Source organism: Trichechus manatus, unplaced genomic scaffold (assembly GCF_000243295.1).
Source record: "Trichechus manatus latirostris isolate Lorelei unplaced genomic scaffold, TriManLat1.0 scaffold00024, whole genome shotgun sequence".
NCBI classification, from domain to species: Eukaryota; Metazoa; Chordata; class Mammalia; order Sirenia; family Trichechidae; genus Trichechus; species Trichechus manatus.
This window is the reverse complement of record NW_004443960.1, coordinates 1,137,750-1,155,815: the sequence shown is the minus strand read 5'-3', so window position 1 is coordinate 1,155,815 and position 18,066 is coordinate 1,137,750. Positions and strand designations below refer to the sequence as shown.

The window sequence follows — 18,066 nt, the reverse complement described above, 5'->3', positions numbered from 1 at the left end:
GCGGGGCGGCGAGGAGTGGAATCTGGACGCGACCCGGCGGGGCGCGCAGGGAAGGGGCTCCCGGGCTCGACCCTGTCCTCTGGGTGGAGTGGCGCTCTCAGGCCGCTGGGCTCGTAGTGGCAGCGCGGGGTCACCCACAGAAGATGAAGACCGCAGAGGGCGCCCGGCTGCAGGCAGAGGCCGGCCTGTGGGAGGAGCTGGAGAGCCGCTGGCAGAAGCTCCAGGAGCGAAACGAGGAGCACCTGCTGGCACTGCGCGGGCAGCGCGAGGTCGGGGCCGGCTGGGGTTTGGAGGGGCGGGGGTGCCGGGCTGGGTGCAGGCTTGGGGCGGGCAAAGGCCAGGTGAGGTGTGAGTGAGGTTGAGGCAGGGTGCGTGCAGGGCCGGGTGGGTCTGCGTGCAGGCCCGAGGTGCAGGCCTGGTCCAGGTGCAGGCCGGTCTCAGGGCGGCTCTGCACAGCAGGAGGACGAGTCCTACCTCCTGGAGCAGTGTCGGGGCCTGGACCAGGCCGTGAAGCAGCTGACCAAGTTCGTTCGGCAGCACCAGGTGTCCCTGAATCACATCTTGCAGGCCCGGTGGGTGTGCAAACAGGGTCAGGAAAGGGAACCCGGGAAGGGACCACAGAGGGGATGGCTCTGCCCTCCCCACCCCTACTGGCAGCCTTAGCAGAGGATGAGGCCCAGCGGGACAGTTCGCAGGGGTAGAGGGGCCGCCTGTGTGGTGCCTGCCCTCGCCCTGGAGGTTCCCTGAGCAGAGCCTCCCCAGCTGTCCTGGAAGCTCAGGGCCCAGCGTCAGGCTCCCCTCCCTGCCCCAATGCTGAGGGGCAGTCATCTCGATGGCCCTGACCCCAGGGATGCCAAGGGGCACGTGGAGAAGAGCCAGACCGGGGAGCTGACCACCTACCTGCAGGAGAACCTGGAGGCTGTGCGGCTGGCCGGTGAGCTGGCCCAGCAGGAGGCACACAGTGCACTGGAGCTGGTGAGCACAGGGGGGCTTGGGGTGGCAGAGGGCGGCAGTCTGCAGGCCCTCTCCCTGCACACGCGCAGGCACGGCCCTCCGCAGGGCTTTTCTGCTCCCTGCTCACGCGCAGGCAGGGCCTTTCTGCTCCCTGCACATGCGCAGGCACAGCCCTCAGCAGGGCCTTTCTGCTCCCCTCTGCCGCCCACAGCTCCGCGAGAAGAGTCAGACCCTGGAGGCGTCTGCCGCGGAGCTGGCCAGGCAGGTGAAGGACCTGGGTGAGCACTTTGTGGCCCTGAGCTGGAGGCTGGAGCTGCACAAGCAGACGCTGAGCCTGCAGCTGTCCGAGGCAAGCACCAGGCAGACCGTGAGGGGAAGAAGGCCACTCCCAAAAGATGGGGACCCCTGAGGGTGACCTGAGCCTCCCACACACACACTGCAATTGCCCTGAAGACCTCTTGCGCGGCTACTCTGCCTGATAACCCCTTGCCCCAGGGTCAGCTCCTGAGGCCAGAGGGCCTGGTGATAGTCTGAGGCCTGTGACAGTTGGAAGGGCGGACAATCTGGAAGCTCCGTGGAGCAGCTTGCCCTTTGGTTCTTTCTGTTTGAACAGCCTTACTGAGATATAACATACCACACAGTTCACCCATTTAAAGTGCATAATCCAGGGATTTCTAGTATATTTACAGAAACGTGCAACCATCATCACAGTCAATATTAGAACATTTCCATCCCCTTAAAAGGAAGTCCCACGCCCTTTAGTGGTCACGCTCATTCCAACTTCCCCCAACCCCTAGGCAACCACTAATTTGCTTTCTCTCGCTATGCATTTACCTGTTTGTAGATATTTCGTGTAAGTGGAATCCCACAGCAGTTGTTGTTCTGTGTCTGATTGTTGTACTCAGCCCTGTGTGTTCAAGGTTCGTCCGTGTGGTGGCATGTAACAGGACTTCATTTCTCTTTATGGCTGAGTAACAGTCCTTTGTATGGATGAACCACGGTGTGTTGATCCATTCATTTGCTGGTGGACACTTGGATTGTTCCCCCTTTTGGCCGTTGTGAATAGTACTGCTATGAATGATCCCACCCAGGCCTGCCCTGCGGTCACCCTGGGCGGGTGTGTGGTTAGAACAGCCCCTGACACAGCCTATTGGCCCAGCCAGCCATCTTCTCTCTCCCATGGGTGTGGACAGCTGCCTGTCCTCCTCCGGTGCTCTGCCGACTCGGTGGGCAGCAGGGGTTGTGTGGAGGGGCTGCGTGGAGGGGCTGCACAGGCCGCCTCCTCAAGCACACAGCCCAGTCTCCGTGAGTGTGCCAGCCTGGTCACCCTGGACTGCATGCATGTCTGCGTGTCTGTGTGTCTGTGCACATGCCTAGAGACAGGTGGGTGCCAGCGGTGCCTGCCCCAGGTGCTCTCTGCCCGGGGTGTGAACTTCTGGGTCCCACAGACCCACCTCCTGGGGCCCCCATGTCCTCCACTGGAGGGGCCCCTCCGCCCATCCATCTGTCCTCCCTCTGGGGTTTGGCCCCTCACTGGGGTGTGCGTGTCCCAGGTGAAGAGTGAGTGGGAAGGTGCAGAGAGGAAGTCTCTGGAAGACTTGGCCCGGTGGCGGCAGGAGGCCGAGGCGTACCTGAGGGAGGTGCGTGAGAAGGTGGACAGCCTCCCCCGGCAGGTGGGTGCCGGATGGAGCACAGACGTCCCTGTCCTTGTCCTCCCCCGTGCCTGTGCCACGGCTGGCCTCAGGCAGCAGCCTGACCTGGCCCTCCCCTCCCTCCCTCCTCCCCCTTCCCTGCCTCCCTCCTCTCTCCCACCCTCCCTCCTCCCCTCCCCTCTTCTGCCACCTCTTCTCCTGTCTCTACTACCCAGCTGTTGCCTGCTGGCAGGGTGGGAGTGGGGGGTGCCTTGGTGGCCGGATACGGGGTGTCTTCTCCGGGCTGCCCGATCCTGACCCTGACCCTGACCCCGGCCTGGCCCGGGCTCAGATAGAAGGTGTCTCTGACAAGTGCATCGTGCACAAGAGCGACCTGGACCTGAAAATCACCGCTGAGGGCAAAGCCAGGTGAGGGCTGGCAGCGGAGGCACCCCGTCCAGGAGAGCGGGCTCTGTCCCCCTGCCACATGCCGTCACCTGTCCACAAGGCTCGTGAGAGGGCGGGGTGGCTTCACTGCCCGGGCTCAAGCCCCTCCCACTGCAGTTGCACGTGTCCTTTGCCAAGGCACCAGGACCCTCCCCTGGGGGCTGGGCAAGAAGCCCCCATGTCTCCATGGAAGAGAGCTCCGGCTGAACTGTCCCCACACTCTGCCACGTCCCCTCAGCCTGGGTCCCCGCCCATTGCCGGCCTCCCCCTGCCCTCCTCCCTCCACCTGCCCCGCCTGGCCACCAGGCTGCCACTACTGACCGCAGCCCTCCATGCCCACAGGGAGTTTCAGGTGGAGGCGGTACGGCAGGAGCTGGCTGTCCTGCTGTCATCCGTGCAGCTGCTCAAGGAGGACCACCCCGGGCGGAAGGTGGCCGAGATCCAGGGCAAGCTGGCCACGGTACCCCGGGCGGCCCCGGGGTGTGGCGTGGTGGGGGCCAGGGCGGCAGAGCTGGGGGTGGTCAGGTTGTGAGGGTGAGGGGCCGTGCAGCACTCTCCGCCCCCAGACGGAGGCCCCCAGGCACAGCCTTAGATTCAGGACAGCCAGCCCAGGGGGTGTTGTCCCTCTGGGTGACCGGGTGTGTCAGCCTCAGGGGCCCTCGAGGGACCCGGGGCAGCCTCCCTATGACGACAGGGATGCCCCGAGTCCTTGGCGGGCCCACCCAGGGCCCTCTGTCTCCCTGCCCCATCTTGTGGTCGGGAGAACGTGAAGAGGATGGAGGGCCCCGGGTGGGTGGAGGGGCCTGCTTGGGGCCGGCATGGCCCACCCGTGCCCGCCCACGACCGCGGGACGTGTTCAGCTCCAGACCCAGATCATGAAGTTAGAAAACAGCCTCCAGGACAACAAGACCATCCAGAACCTCAAGTTTAATACGGAGACCAAGCTGGTGAGCAGCGGCCGGCTGGGTCGGTGGGCGGGGCGGGCTGGCCTCCTCCGCTCCGCCCACCCGCCGCCCCCATCGCGCGCTGTCTGTCTGTCTGCGTGTCTCGGGGGCTCGGCGTCTCCCGGCAGAGAAGGATCTCCTGGCCGGTGTTGCCCGGGGAAAGATAAGCCCCGTTTGCTGTCTGACTCCGGCATTCTTTGGTGGCCCCATCCCCCTCCGCCCCTCGCGGCCCCCGGCCCCCGGCCCGCGGCCCCCAGTGACGTCTGTGTCCCATCAGCGGGTGGAGGAGATCGCCACGCTGCGGGAGAGCCTGATGCGGCTGTGGAGTGAGGAGGGCCCGTGGGCACTGAGGCCGGGCAGCCGCAGGGTGCTCATGTCCCTAGTGCGCCAGCGCTTCTTCGTCAAGGACGCCGCCCCCACCGGCGAGGTGGCCTCCGTGAACCAATGGGGCGTGTACCAGGCCGCCAGGTGGGCTGGGGGCTGGCCTGGGCGGGGCGGGCGTGGGTCCAGGGACGCTCCCCGAGCTGCTCTCTGGCAGGTGGCTGCAGTGGAAGGCGGTGCTCATGAGCCTGGTGCCCCCGCGGAGGCCGCGCGCAGCCCCCGAGAAGTCCTGCGGGCCCGAGCCCACCGCGAGCCTCCTCTCTCTGTCCTTTCCCCAGAAATAAATGAGCTGGTATGTCAGGCCGCTCAGCGACCCCACGTCTCCTGCCTGGACCCTGGCGACACTCTCCGGGATGTGGAGCTAGCCAGGGGGAGGGGGCAAGAGGCCAGCTGGTGGTGGTGACCAAGGCCTTCCCAGCGGCCCAGCCCCAGGGACTCCGGAGGCCGGTGGGGCCCCGCCTGGGGGCCTCCCGGGGCGAGCTGAGGAGCCCAGTCTTCTGACCCCCAAAGCCCACGGTCCTGACCGATCCCCAGCCAGGCACCCCGCGGTGGGCCAGGCCGGCTCAGTGAGGCCCCTTCTTGCTCCCTTGCGGAGGGTGTAGGGGTCTCAGGTGGGAGGGAGAAGCTGGGTGAGGGGGCTGCAGGCCAGTGGGCGGGGCCTGCCGGGCCCTTGACGGTGCAGGAAGTGGGCTTCTCCAGGGCTAATCTGGGCCATAAACACTGCTGTTTGCTCTGCAGTCAGGGCCGGGGTCCTCTCTTCCTGCCTCTCCAGGAAAACCCTGGCCCATCCCACAGCCCTGCCGCCTGCTGGCGCCGAGAGGTGGGGGCTCGAACCCTGCTAAGGACCCCTCCGGCTGGGAACCCGCAGCAGCCTCTCCTGGCCATAGGGGCCCCGGGGTGGGTGGGCAGTGACAGGAGCAGCCCTTGTGCTGGCCTCAGGTCTCGGTGGTTCTGGATGACAACGGTCGCAGCCCGGAAGGGACGCAGTGTGCACACCCCCTGCGCCACAGCCTCCCAAGGGCTGCAGCCCCTGCTGGGTCCCCTTCCTGTGGGCAGAGCTCCGAGGGACCAGGGTGGGGATGGAAGGTGGCCACCAGCTCCTGCCACATTCTCGGCCTTCAGGGCCCAGGATGAGCCCAGCCCCTTCTCCTGCGGCCTGCTGGGGGCTCCGGGGCTTCTTCCCAGGGGGTCAATAGGAGCCTCTGTGTCCTCAGCCCACTGGCTAGGCCTCAGCCAGCGGCACCCCCTCCAGAGCCTGGCTGTCGGCCCCCGGGCCCGGCAGCTCTGGGCCAGCCTCGGCCGTCCAGTTGGCCAGCAGGTCACTGAAGTCGGGGGTACTGGGGTGCAGCAGGCCCAGGGGGCTTGGCGCTGGCTCCCTCCAGAAGGACGGAGGCAGCTGCCTCTGGGTCATGGGCGTGATGTGGCCATACTTGCGCTGCAGCCTCAGGCCGTGGCCCCCGCCCGGCCCCGCACACCGCCCCAAACCGTACTCGAAGAGCTCGGCCAGCGGCCCCAGCGCTGGGGGCTCTGCGGTATCGGGGGGCTCGTTGTCGGGGGCCCCACCCCGGGCCTCCTGCACCAGGTCATTGTAGTAGCGCTCCCTGGCGGACCTGCCCGCCCCGCGGCCCTCCCTGTAGATGTCTCTGGTGTCGGGGTCCTGCCCCTGGTCCTTGCGGCCGAAGTACCTCTGGATGTCCCCGCTGATGAGCTCGGAGAAGCGTAGCAGCCGCCGCGCTGTCTCGGGGCTGCTTGGACCTGTGAGGGCGGACGTGGGCGTCCCGCCTGCACTCCAGGGTGCTGGGCTGCAGGCCCCTGGCCCCTCACCCTCCAGCACCTCCTCCTCGTCCTCCTCCTCTTCCTCCTCTGAGGTCTCCGGGGGCTCCGGCTCCGAGGGCGGGAAGGGCTGGTGGAAAGGCAGGGGCAGCTGGAAGTCACACAGGGGCTGGGCCACCCTGGCTGCCATCTCCTCGCCGTCCTGGGGCTGCGGGGACTTGGGGGGGCAGGTGGAGAGAGGGGCAGGTGAGCAGTCTGTGTGGACTCAGCCCCTGACAGGCCTGCCTCAGAGCCCACACAGACGATTCCTCCCCTCCCGCAGTCAGCTACCCACCCTCCCTGGGGAAGGGCCACAGAAGGCTGGGGTGGCCGCTCTGGAGGGCTGGGCACTGTGGGGCAGGAGGGGCAAGAGTGCAGTCCGGATAGGTCCATGGGGGGAGGGCGGGTGGACCGTCAGAATCGTCATGGGGGAAAGAATTAGTGGGTCTTGAGGAGGCCCTGTGGTGATGGAGCAAGCAGAGGGGCCAGAGAGAGGTCACAGGGACTCAGGCCTGCCCCATCTGGGTGCTTGGGGTGGGGAGAGACCCAGGGTCTGGGGTGCAGGGGTTTGGGGGCCCAGCTGAGTGGAGCCCCCAGCCCGGGTTGTGGTTGCAGTGGTGTCAGAACGGGCCTTGGCGGCTCTTTGACAGTCAGACTTGTGTCTGCTGGGGCTGGGCGGAGCAGCCAGGGCCCAGGGAGACTCGCCTGGCCTGGGCTGGGAAGGCTCAGCACCCCGAGAGGGAGGGTGGGCTGGCCTGCCCGAGGTGCCCGTCCTCCTGCCTCGTCTAAGTCTAGTGCAGGCATACCAAGACTTTAATTTGTCCCCTTCCGTGGTACCAGAGGTGTGAGAGAGGACCCTGTCAGCGTCCCCAGCCCAGAGGGGTCACCAGGAGGGAGGAAAGGAGGGAGTGGGGGCCCCAGGGCTGGGAAGGGCTGAGGAAGGCGACTGGGCTAGGTCTTGGGCAGGACCAGGGGAGTTCCGAGGGCGCCTGCGGGATGAGGGGCCTCCTCCTGGCCTGCAGCCACACTGGGGCTGACTCTGAATCCCCGAAGGCTCGTTACCCCCAGGGAAAGTTGCCGGTGGCCCTGTAGCTGAACTTTGAGGATGGCCATTCTCAAAGAGCAAGACTTAGGTGCCCGTCCCCTCCCCTGACTTTGCCCCATGGCCTGCCTCGTTGGGCCCCTGCCCTTCCCAGTCCTGGGCTGTGGTGGCCTGGGTATGAGCTGTCCCCGTAGACCAGGCCCCCTCCCCCAGGCAGAAGGGTACACAGCCTTGCGGGGAGGGGAAAGGAGGCCAGACCCCCACACCCCCAGCAGTGTGACGGACCCCAGGAGCCCCAGGAGAGACCTGGGCCCACCCTGCTGACACCCACCTGCCTCTTACCTGGCCGAAGCTCTCGCTGGGCAGGCCGCCTCCACCTGGAGGGCTCAAGCATTTATAGCCGGGCTGCAGCGGCCGGCCGGCCCGGGCTGGCAAATATTTGGCGGTGGCGGCATTGTAATCGCAGGCTGGGCAAACAGAGCCGTTTGCTTTAGCGCCCCGGCAACCAGGGCTCTGCGGGGGGGCGTGCTCGGAGGAGCCTCACCTGGTCGCCGCCTGCCCGGGGATCCTGGAGTGTTTGCTGCGGGCCCAGCTGGCTCCTGCCTTGGGCCCCAGGGCCCTTATCTCCTCAGTGATCGGGGCCCGACCCGGTCGTGTCAAATAGGCGGAAAATTAAATTTCATGCTATTTTGACTTCTGGAGTAGCCTTCTCCAGAAAGCATCGTGCTCCCCGTGTGCTGGATAAACGGGCTGCGGCCCAGGTGAGGGGGAGGCCGTGGGGACCACCACAGCCCCAGCAGTCCCAGTTTTTCCAGCTGCCGTGGAGTCACCCCAACTCATGGCAACCCCACACGTGTCAGAGTAGAACTGTGCTCCACAGGGTTTTCAGTGGCTGAGTTTTTGGAGGTAGATCACCAGGCCTTTCTTTCAAGTCGCCTCTGGGTGGACTCGAACCTCCACCCTTTCAGTTAGCAGCTGAGCACATCAACGGTCTGCACCACCCAGGGACTCTGCCGGCCGCAGCCCCCGCCTCCCAGGAGGGCTGGTGCAGGCGGTCAGTGCTTGGAGGCTGTGGAACGGACTTCCGACTTTGGAGTGGGACAGGGAAGTGAACACTTCAACCCCAAGCCCAGCCTCTCAGGCCAGGCTGGTGACCTGCTGTGAGCAGTCTGCCGAGCTGTGGACACTGCATGATGTTATGGCCTTGTGCTGGGCGGGAGAGGGGCAGCATGGGCCAGGGGTACCTGCGGGCCCTGGGGGAGGCTGGAGTGAGGGGGTGACCACACTGAGGGCCCGGGACAGCCTTGTGTCAGCCTCAGACACGACAGATGGTGGCGGCTGGCTGGCCTTGGCCCTGGGGCTGGCCTCAGGCTTGGCCACAGGCCTGCCCTGAGACTCCAGCCCCATGACAAGTGTCCAGGTCCTGGCCATGGACGGCCCTGCCCTAGCCAGGCCGCCTCTCCTCTGACAGCAGGCCCGCAGTTAGCCAAGACCTGGGAGGGCGCTGTGGGTGGGAGCCAGCTGTCCTGGTGGCCGCTTGACAGCAGCACCCTCTGCTGCTCAGCGCAGGAAGGATGGCCTTGGGTGGGGAGGGATGGGGACTGGACTCCTGCGGGCCCTGGGATCCCAGGGAGGAAGGCAGGGACCTCCACCCTGCTGGGCTCTTCACACGGGTGGACAGGTGGGCACCTGAGTGGGCTGTGGTCAGGGGTGGAGATTGGAGGAGGCACTGGACTCTGCCCACAGGGTCTGGAGGTGCAAGGGGTGCACAGTGAGGCCAGGGTGTCCAGGCCTCTCGACGCAACCCCCCTTGTGAAAGAAAATGCCAGGGGAGGGGACAGCCTGAAGGAGACCCAGGCCCACAAGGAGCTCTGGGGCTGGGGAGCTGTAAGCCTGTGTGTGGTGGTCTGGGTAATGCCCCCAGAAACATCCACACCCTAGTCCCTGGAACCTGGGACTCTGTGACCTCACATGGCAAAGGGGACCTGGAGGTGGGATTCAGGTTAAGGACCCTGAGGTGGGAGATGGTCCTGGATTATCCGGGTGGCCCCGTGTGATCATGAGGGTCTGAGACAGAGACTGGAAGATGCTGTGCTGCTGGCTTGGAAGATGGAGGAGGGGGCCATGAGCCAAGGAATGGGGGTGGCCTCTAGAAGCTGGAAAAGGCCAGGAGACCCATGTCAGACTTCTGGCCTCCAGACTGTAAGACACTTGAGTGTGTGTTGCTTTAAGCCACGCAGGGTGTGGGGACAGGGAGGGAGGGGGACACAGAGGGGGAGCAGGGTAAGGGCTGCCACGCCCGACCTCACGCGGGCATGGATGAAGTTGGGACTTTCCTCCCCAGCACATGAAGTGGGACCATCTGGGCACCGGGCTTTTCCCTCCTTGATGGAAAAAAAAAAAAAACACCCCAGTGTGAAGACAGCAGGGGACTAGGGGGAAGCAGGTGACAGTGACCCACTCCTGGGGGCCCTGCACCCCCTCCAGGCCCTTGTCTTTGCACTGAGACACACGTGCACACACCTCTTCCTGCCTGGCCCCTGCCCCAAGTCCCTGTCTGCAGGGCTGGGGCCCTAGGTGGGGCTTTGGGTCCTGCTGGTGGCCCAGGGTGGACATGCCCACCCATGCGAGCTTCAGTGAGAACAGTCCACAGACAGCCAGGCCTCCTCCCGCCTCTCCTGGCGTAGCCCTAACTCTCCTCTACCGGCCCAGAGACCGAGGAGGAAGGCCCAGACAGGAACCAAGAATTTAGGCGTGGGGAGAAACAGAGCAGATGGGCGCCGGGGAGGAGGGCCTTGGGCCGCAAGGCGCGGGCCGGTCTCGGTGAGGCTGGGCAACTGGGAGGTGTCACTGCACCTGTCTGGCTGAGTGACAACAGGGCCCAGCAGGTGGGGGCCGAAGGCCGGGGACAGACTTGAAGCCCAGGGCTTGGGGGTCAGTGAGTTTGCCCTCTGGCACCGCTGCTGGAGCAAGTTCAGGACGGGCCAGAGTCCAGCGGTGGAGGCTGAGATCTGGCGTTTGTTACTGGGAAGGCTGGGTTGGCAACGCCTGCCTGTCCAGCCTGGTGTTGGGCCGGTGCCCTGGACCGCTGCAGTAGGACTGAGGGCCAGGCTTCTAGGCTTGGGGACCAAGCGTATGTCCCTCTTCTGCTCGCAGCTGCCTCTGGCTGTGGGCTGCGCCAGGCCCGCCCCACCCCACCAGCCCCCACCCCAGTGTCAGGCCTCCACCTCCGGGAAGCAGGGCTCTGGCCCTGGTAAAGAAGGTGGCCCTGCTTGTCCCCACGCACCACATATTGATTTTCCTGGGGAAAATCAATAGCTCCAATATGTCAGCTCTCGAGAGGCGCTACAATAAATTACCCCCGCCATTAAGCACACAAGGACTGCCGCTGCGTCCCCATTAGAGGGACATTAGTCCTCCCTCGAAATTTCTCTGTGTGCTCTGAGATAGTGGAGGCTGAGGTGTTGGTTTATGCCCCGGGCGTGGGCGGGGAGGAGGGGCCCAGACTAGAGCAGGCCGCCCAAGGGTCACTGAGGCACCTGTCACCTTCCCACGCTCGCTGGGGTCAGGAGGGGAGGGCCAGGACCCACGGGAGGCCCGGGGACCATCCGGCTGTGGCCTTTCCCACTCCGAGGGACAAGTAACTAATAGCCCTCTCATCATGGACGTTGCTGCAAGAGGGGGTGATGTTGTGTGCTGTCAGTGGATTTATAGTGACTCCATGCGAGAGAACTGCCCCATAGGGTTTTCTAGGCTGTAATCTTTACCGAGGGAGAAAGATGTGGCAGTCTGCTTCTGTAAAGACGATAGCCTTGGAAACCCTATGGGGCAGTTCTACTCTGCCCTATGAGGTCACTAGGAGTCGCAATCGACTCAATGGCGGTGGATTTTTTGGAATCTTCACGGAGCCGGTCTCCAGGTGTTTCTCCCGCAGAGCCGCTGGGTGGGTTCAGTCTGCCAACCTTCAGGTTAAGAGCCCAGCGCTTAACTGTTGGGCCACCAGGGCTCCTTACAGGGTATGATAGGGATTTACCTGGGTCGCGGCTCCGGAGCATGCTGGGGGCGGGACTACGGAGGTGGCTCTGCTCTGGATTGGTGCAGCCAGGGAGCGGGTCAGTCGCTGATTGGGCATTGTAAGGATTCTTATCTAGAGGTCGGGGCCCTGGAGCAAGGCCACGGCGGTGATTGGTCCAGCAAAGCTGTCACTCACAATGGCCAGGGTAGCATGTGGAGGGGAGGGGTGTCGGATCGCCCTGTGGTTGGACACTGTCCGCACCTTCTCCCATGTTCAGACAGGATCGCAGAGCGGTCCTGTGTTGTCTGAGCCACAAGCACAGTGGCCTGGTCTGACCCTGCTGCTCGCAGGAGACCGCGGGCCGGCGCCCAATATAGGGCTGCAGGACTGAAGTCCTACAAACGAAAGCCACGCAGCAGGAGAACTCGGGGGCAGGGGACCCAAGCAGACATGTAGATACGTTCCTCGCTGCGGGCTCCGACGTCGGGCAGCCCCCTCAGGAACCCGGTGGCGACGAGGGTGCCGTCCACCGGCTCAGGATGCCCGCACTACCCTGTTAGCTGTCAGTCTTGACAGCTGTCCTGGGACGCAGCCCTGGCACCAGCTGAGGGCGTCCTAGGCACAGTCCATCCTCCCGACAGCCCGTGAGACACGTTAGGGCCCATTTGACAGATGAGAAAGCTGAGGCTGGAGAGATCCAAAGCTGTCTTGTTTCTGTAAAGCTTCTGGGGTAGACAGGCTGAGATGGCTCAGTGGCCTCTCGGGGCTGCCCCGGCCCCGCCCTCTCCCGTGCAGCCCTCACTCGGCTGTTCTGGGGCACCCTGCTTGTTGTGCCCAGCGTCTCTAAAACACTCCAACCAGGCAGCCGCACCAGAGCGGCCAGCAGCTCCGCCCGCCACTCCCCTCCTAACCTCAGGGCCCTCTGATTATCACCTCCTCCAGGAAGCCCTCTGGTTGCACCAGCAGGATGATCCAGCTCATCCTGGTCACACTGAGAGCCCCCGTGGGCAGGCCTGCGTTGCCACCTCCTCTGGCGCAGTGAGCGCTCCCAGGGTCCCTACAGGCGGTTTGGTTTGGGGGTGATTGGGTGGGGTTCTGGGGCCCAGTGGAACAGGTTGTAGGGTGGGGGACCAGTTAGAGGACCTGGGCAGGCAAGTGCCTCTTCTGACACAGCAGTTCAGAATGTGGTCCAGGGCTGGGAACAGAGCTGCAGCCGCCGGGCATCTGGGGTGGGGAATACACGCAGGTGTTGCTGCGCTCTGAGCACCTCCAGCCGCCACCCTACCCGAGGCTGTGAGAGCTCCTGGGAGGCCGGTGCTCCTCCCCGAACGCTAGTGCTCCTTCTGCAGGAGGCAGATGCAAGAGAAGGTTGCTCCCGAGGCAAAAATGCTAGACTCGAGGGGGGGCGCGTTCCAGTTTGCAAGGAGGGCATCATGATCTGGTTTTGTCACCAAAGGCCCGTGTGGGGTCCCAGAGCAGATTCAGTCTCCTCTCCTGGAGAGACATGGAAGCCGGGGCTTGGGAAGGTGCTTGTCCCGGACCACCGGGTCCCACACGACGAAGGGAGGAATCAGTGTTCAGTGTCCTACGGGGCCGCCTGCAACCCTGGGGTCACACAAGAGGACGGGGGCTTGGGAGTTGCTGGGGGTGAGCCTCAGGTCTCAGGTGGTCCCCAGCGCCTCAGATGCTCCTTGTCCGAGCCTACGTGGCGAGGGCTGGCGGGTCCTTCCCTTTGGCCTGGGGAGGGCAGAGAGGGTTCACATGGGCCCAGCGGCCGGCTCTCACGGCATGCTGTGTGGCGGAAGTGAGGCCTGGGTCTCCGCCATAGCAGAAGCTCCTCCAAACATCACCCCTTGACGCCCCGGAGGCGGGGAGGGCACGGATGTTCGGGCGGGCCGCTCCGAGGCGAGCTTATCCCTCCTCGGCCCCCTCCCTGCAGCCTGCCCCCGCATCGCTGTCGGAGGACCTGGCGGGCTAGTTCCGCTTCGGGCCGGACCGTGAACTACATTTCCCGGCATACACTCGGGGTCCTCCGGGAACTGACCCTGCGGCGGAAGAGACCTCTGAAAAAGATTCGTCATTTCCTGTGCGCTACTGGGCCTGCGTTTTGTGGTCGTGAGCGGAGGCCTGGAGTGATGGCCGGTTTCCGGTTTCGCGCGACGGAAGCGACGCGTTTGCGGTGCGCCGCGGCGCCGAGTGCGAAGCGGAGGTTGCGATGAGCTGTGTCCTGTGTGCGCCCGCGACCGGGTGAGCTCCGCCCGCGGGGCCGAGGGCGGGAGCCGGCGGGGGGACTGGCCGAGCGCTCACTGCTGTCTCTCTTGCAGGGCCTCCCGGGCACTGAGGCTTGTGCGCTGGGCCTCCCAAAACCTGCACCCGCCGTCCAGTGGCCGGGCTCGGGCCCAGCCGGTGGCCGAGGGGGAGGAAGAGGACGACTTTAACCGGCCTATCCAGTTTTCCTCTAGCAAAGCCAACCCGTCCCACTGGACGGTAGAGCATTCGCTGGGAAGGGTGCAGCAGCGGCCCTGGTGGAAGGTGCTGCCCCTGAGTGTCTCCTGCGTCGCTCTGTTCGTCTGGTGCTTCCTGAGGCAGGAGAACAGCTCGGACGAGTGGTTGAGTGGCGTGCTGGGCGAAGAGATAGAGTCCAGTGATCGCTCCGAGGAGCCTGGAACTGGCAACGGGGCGAGAACTTAACGGGGTGCCCGCTGGGGCTAGCGGAAAAGGGACAGGCACTGCCCTTCGGCTTTGACGTCGCGTTTGACCGTTTCTGTCCGGGCTGTGCGTGCGGGCTTGGTGAATGGGGCACTTGGTTGCGCCGACGTGCCTGAAGGCAGGGCAGAGTCTCAGCAGATGGAAGCCAGCGCCAAGTACTTGATGCCCAGTGGATCCGTCCAGGAGACGTTTCAGATGCTTAGGAAAGGTTTTGCTTCCAGTGTGGCTGTTGGATTTGTGCTTTCTTTGTACAACATTTTCATGTTCCCAAAGCAATTCTGGTGACACTTGTCATCCAGTGTTACTTTCCTGGTCATTTACCTTCCGAGTCACAATAACTGGCAGAAGAGTTACACTTTTTACCTCGTATGTACTAAGGTGTGTGTAAATAACATCCATTGATGTTTTACACACTAACAAATTGCAAATAAATTTGGTAGCATGGAATCAAGACAATTCCTTTTTTTCTTTCTTTTTCTTGCTTCTTATTTAAAAAGGGCAGAGAGAGCAGGTTAGCAGGCCAACAGTCATGTTTTTCTCTTTGTCTTTTTTTTCCCTTCTTCTTTTTTCTAGAGTAGGAACTGAGGAAAGAAACCTCAGTGTAAACTGTGGAACACACTGGCCAATGACGCCAGAAATGACAAACTCTCAGCTTTCTGCAAAACGTTATTTTTAGTAAGACAACATCTTTCTGAGTGGAATAAACTAAGTAGTCAATTCTTATGACAAATTATGGACAACATTTTGTGTTAACCTAAATTGACTTCTTTTTCAAGTGAGTAACTAGGAAAAATCAGCTTGATTCTGAAATACAAGATGCATAGGGATATTATGCACTTAGCCTTCCAGTGGAAGGTTTGCCTTAGCGTGTCTGCGGTGCTGAAGTTAACTGGAGGCTTCACCAAGGCAGATGTGTGAAGCGCGTGTTTTGACCACTCTGCTGGTGTGGTAATAAACAGATAGTCAGTCCCCAGTTCACAGTGTATTCAAGTTATGACAACTCAACGTAAGACTGGCTTTTTTTTTTTTTTGGTACATCTCATAGTAACACACACTGCATACAGTGTTGCTGCTTGTAATTTGCTGATGCTATCATTCTCAGATGTTCGAAGATTGGATTTATGAGGATACTGATAATAAAAGGTAATAATAATGAAAACTAAAAAAAAAGGTATTCGACTTACGTCAGAACCAACTGACAATGGAGTTGTCAGAGTGGAACCCCGTATTAGTCGGGGGCTGCCTGTACTAACCTCTGAGGCTTTTGTGTTGAAGTGCTTCCCGTGTTTCCCACACATCCGTAAATTATGGGAAGGAAGTGGGCCAGTGGAAGCGTGTTCGTTTTTTTAAAGGTGGAGAGACCAAGGTTTGGGAAGATGGGCCATCTCAGCTCAGGTAGCATAGCTCCAGCAGGAGCAAAGAGCTAAGGTGCTCCTCTGAGACCGGGAGTAGCTGTGACTGGTTGTGGACCGTTCGGGTGAGCAGCAGTCATTCAGACCCGAGCCCCTGCTTTCCTGTCACTGTAGCTTCTACAGGGAAACAAAGCAGAACGAGTGGGAAGAATTTCTATTTGAGCTAAAAGTAACTTTCCTATTACAAAAGCAATATATATTTTATCTGGGAAACATAGACACTAAAATAAGCAAAAAGAAAAGACTAAGAAACACCGATAATCCTACCACCAAGAAAACCCCATTACCAAATCCGTTGCCATTGGGTCGATTGCAACTCATAGCGACCCTGTAGGACAGAGTAGAACTGCCCCGTCGAGTTTCCAAGGAGCAGCTGGTGGGTTTGAACTGCTGACCTTGTGGTTAGCAGCCAAGCTCTTAACCACTGTGACATCAGGGTTGCAAGGGGTAAATGGTTCATTGCTTACATTTCCTGGGGTTTTTTTTTTTTTTTTCATGCATATATAAATATTCAATTTTTAAAGAAGCACGAGTGAGTAACGATTTTGATGAGACATCACACCACATGCAACAGACCCTGAGTGCCTCCAGGGTAGGTCTCTGAGGGCTTTTCTGATTTATGACTTCACCCCAGAGGCATAGCTAGGTTTCATTGTCATAGCAACTCTGCAAAAGGAGAACCCGAGGCCTGCTGGCAACACTAGGCAGAACTTTCTACACCTGGACTTCTCAGTCCCTTTGTTATTTTCATCCTTCATTAGTTAGCTTCTAGTGTGCTGCCTTACTTCCCCAGTGGGGCTGTAGCTTGTCTACTTCCCAAGCTGCTTTGCACATTGACCTTTTCATATGAGTGTTCAATTAGCACTTAATTAGGGGACGAATGTAAGACGTTTAGGGTCACAACGAAAACTCTGGTATTACGTAAGTCTGAGCACTACCCCAACCTTTGAAGAACTTTCTTCAAAAGCACAAAAATGACCCTTTAAATCCTTACAACCTATCACACAGTTGTAGTTGACTCCAGGGAAGATGCCCAGTGGGTGAGGAGAAACAGGGTGTCTTCACACCCAGCTCTGCAGCAAAGAACCCCAAATCCCTTCATCTTGAGCTCCTAACTTCCTTTTTTGAGCTCTGGATGGTCCCGTGGACACAGATCCTGGATGGGCCCACAAATTTCTATTCTATCTATAGAACAGAACTGCTCCCATAGGGTTCCCAAGGAGCAGCTGGTGGATTCGAACTGCCACCAAACCATGGCATAGCACTGGTAATTTAAACATTTTCCCACTACTGGAATGTTCGTTTGTTGTTGTTAGGTGCCGTCCAGGTGGTTCTGACTCATAGTGACCCCATGTACAACAGAACGAGACACTGCTCGGTCCTGCACCATCCTCACAATCCTTACTATGTTTGAGCCCATTATTGCAGCCACTGTGTCAATCCATCTTGTCGAGGGTCTTCCTCTCTTCCGCTGACCCTCTACCTTACCAAGCATGATGTCCTTCACCGGGGATTGGTCCCTCCTGATAACATGTCCAAAGTATATGAGATGAAGTCTCCCCATCCTCACTTTCAAGAACATTCCAATAGTACTTCTTCCAAGTTAGATTTGTTCGTTCTTCTGGCAGTCCATGGTATATTTAATATTCTTTGCCAACACCATAATTCAAAGGCGTCAGCTCTTCGGTCTGCCTTATTTATTGTCCAGCTTTCGCATGCATATGAAGCAATTGAAAATACCATGGCTTGGGTCAGGCGCACCTTAGTCTTCAAGGTGACATCTTTGCTTTTTAACACTTTAAAGAGGGTTTTTGCAACAGATTTGCCCAATGCGATATGTCCTTTGATTTCTTGGCTTCTGCTTCCATGGGTTGTTAGGTAGTCTACACTTTTTGCTACATAACTCTGTGGCAACCATCTTTGTACATAAATCTTTGAATCTGATTTTTAAAATGTCTCTTATGACACACACAAAATAATGTACTCTAGCCCTGGGCGCCCTCTGACATGCACTTGCCTCCTCCTCCTCCAGGGCTGGCCTGCAGTGGGGCCATGTGTGTGAGGTCTGCTTTTCATAGTTCCCACCCTGGGTGCATCCCTGCCCCATGTCCCTACCCCACGCACGTGATCATCGCCCTGTTGATGACTAGTGTGTGTGCGTCTGCCCCTCGACTGAGCTTCTTGGATTCATTTTTTAAAAAACAGCTTTATTAAGATATAATTCACATACTATTCAATTCGCCCATTTAAGGTGTACCATTCCAAGATAAAATCAAAGCTTGTTCGCAGGGTGGTATAACCATCACCACCATCTCATTTTGGAACATTTCCCCACTCCCTAAAAGAAACCCGTACCTGTTAGCAGTCACGCCCCATCTCCCCCTCCCGGCTCCCCACCTCCCGGCCCTAAGCAGCTGGATTCCGTCTTCGTGGCCTCAGCACCGAGGAGATCAGTGTGTGGAGGTTGCGAGCGCGCGTGGCCTGTGCCCCGGCTCGGTGTCCGAGTTTGCAGAATGCGTGGGACAGGAAGGAACGGGGGGCGATGGCGATCATCAGGGAAGGGAGTGTGCTGGCGGGGAGGGTGAGACTGGCGGTGCTGCCGTGTCGGGGGTGTGCGTGGCCTGGTGCGCCGCGAGGCGGTGGGCGCGGGCTCGGTGGGTCCGCGCGGGACGCAGGATGCAGGGAGGCTGCGCGGGCCGCCCCCTCCCGCGCGGCGCCA

General features: G+C 60.8%; 3 protein-coding genes across 3 annotated transcripts in view; all 3 read left to right on the top strand.

Moving 5' to 3' along the window:
- The window catches only part of CCDC154 (coiled-coil domain containing 154), a 15,429-nt gene extending 9,938 nt beyond the window's left edge, over nucleotides 1–5,491 (top strand). Inside the window, exons 7-18 of the mRNA XM_012554580.1 lie at nucleotides 141–269; nucleotides 460–572; nucleotides 849–975; nucleotides 1,166–1,303; nucleotides 2,508–2,627; nucleotides 2,938–3,014; nucleotides 3,375–3,492; nucleotides 3,893–3,979; nucleotides 4,254–4,444; nucleotides 4,515–4,605; nucleotides 4,723–4,923; nucleotides 5,297–5,491. Of these exons, the coding sequence (XP_012410034.1) occupies nucleotides 141–269; nucleotides 460–572; nucleotides 849–975; nucleotides 1,166–1,303; nucleotides 2,508–2,627; nucleotides 2,938–3,014; nucleotides 3,375–3,492; nucleotides 3,893–3,979; nucleotides 4,254–4,444; nucleotides 4,515–4,605; nucleotides 4,723–4,923; nucleotides 5,297–5,491 (1,587 nt within the window). The remainder of the gene's footprint in view (nucleotides 1–140; nucleotides 270–459; nucleotides 573–848; nucleotides 976–1,165; nucleotides 1,304–2,507; nucleotides 2,628–2,937; nucleotides 3,015–3,374; nucleotides 3,493–3,892; nucleotides 3,980–4,253; nucleotides 4,445–4,514; nucleotides 4,606–4,722; nucleotides 4,924–5,296) is intronic.
- Nucleotides 5,492–13,428: 7,937 nt separating this feature from the next.
- LOC101352443 (protein CCSMST1) lies at nucleotides 13,429–15,611 on the top strand. Its single transcript, XM_004373149.2, has 2 exons — nucleotides 13,429–13,473; nucleotides 13,551–15,611. Exons 1-2 carry the CDS (start codon nucleotides 13,442–13,444, stop codon nucleotides 13,915–13,917), a joined length of 399 nt encoding a protein of 132 aa, XP_004373206.1. The 5' UTR covers nucleotides 13,429–13,441; the 3' UTR covers nucleotides 13,918–15,611.
- A 2,278-nt stretch (nucleotides 15,612–17,889) lies between these two features.
- UNKL (unk like zinc finger) overlaps nucleotides 17,890–18,066 on the top strand; it is a 33,028-nt gene continuing 32,851 nt past the window's right edge. The window contains exon 1 of the mRNA XM_023728544.1: nucleotides 17,890–17,928. Coding sequence (XP_023584312.1) covers nucleotides 17,890–17,928 — 39 coding nt within the window. The remainder of the gene's footprint in view (nucleotides 17,929–18,066) is intronic.

Coding starts and splice junctions, on each gene's coding strand:
- LOC101352443 (XM_004373149.2), top strand. CDS start 13,442: ATGAGCTGTGTCCTGTGTGCGCCCGCGACCGG. Junction 13,474..13,550: donor CTGTGTGCGCCCGCGACCGG/GTGAGCTCCGCC, acceptor TCTCTCTTGCAG/GGCCTCCCGGGCACTGAGGC.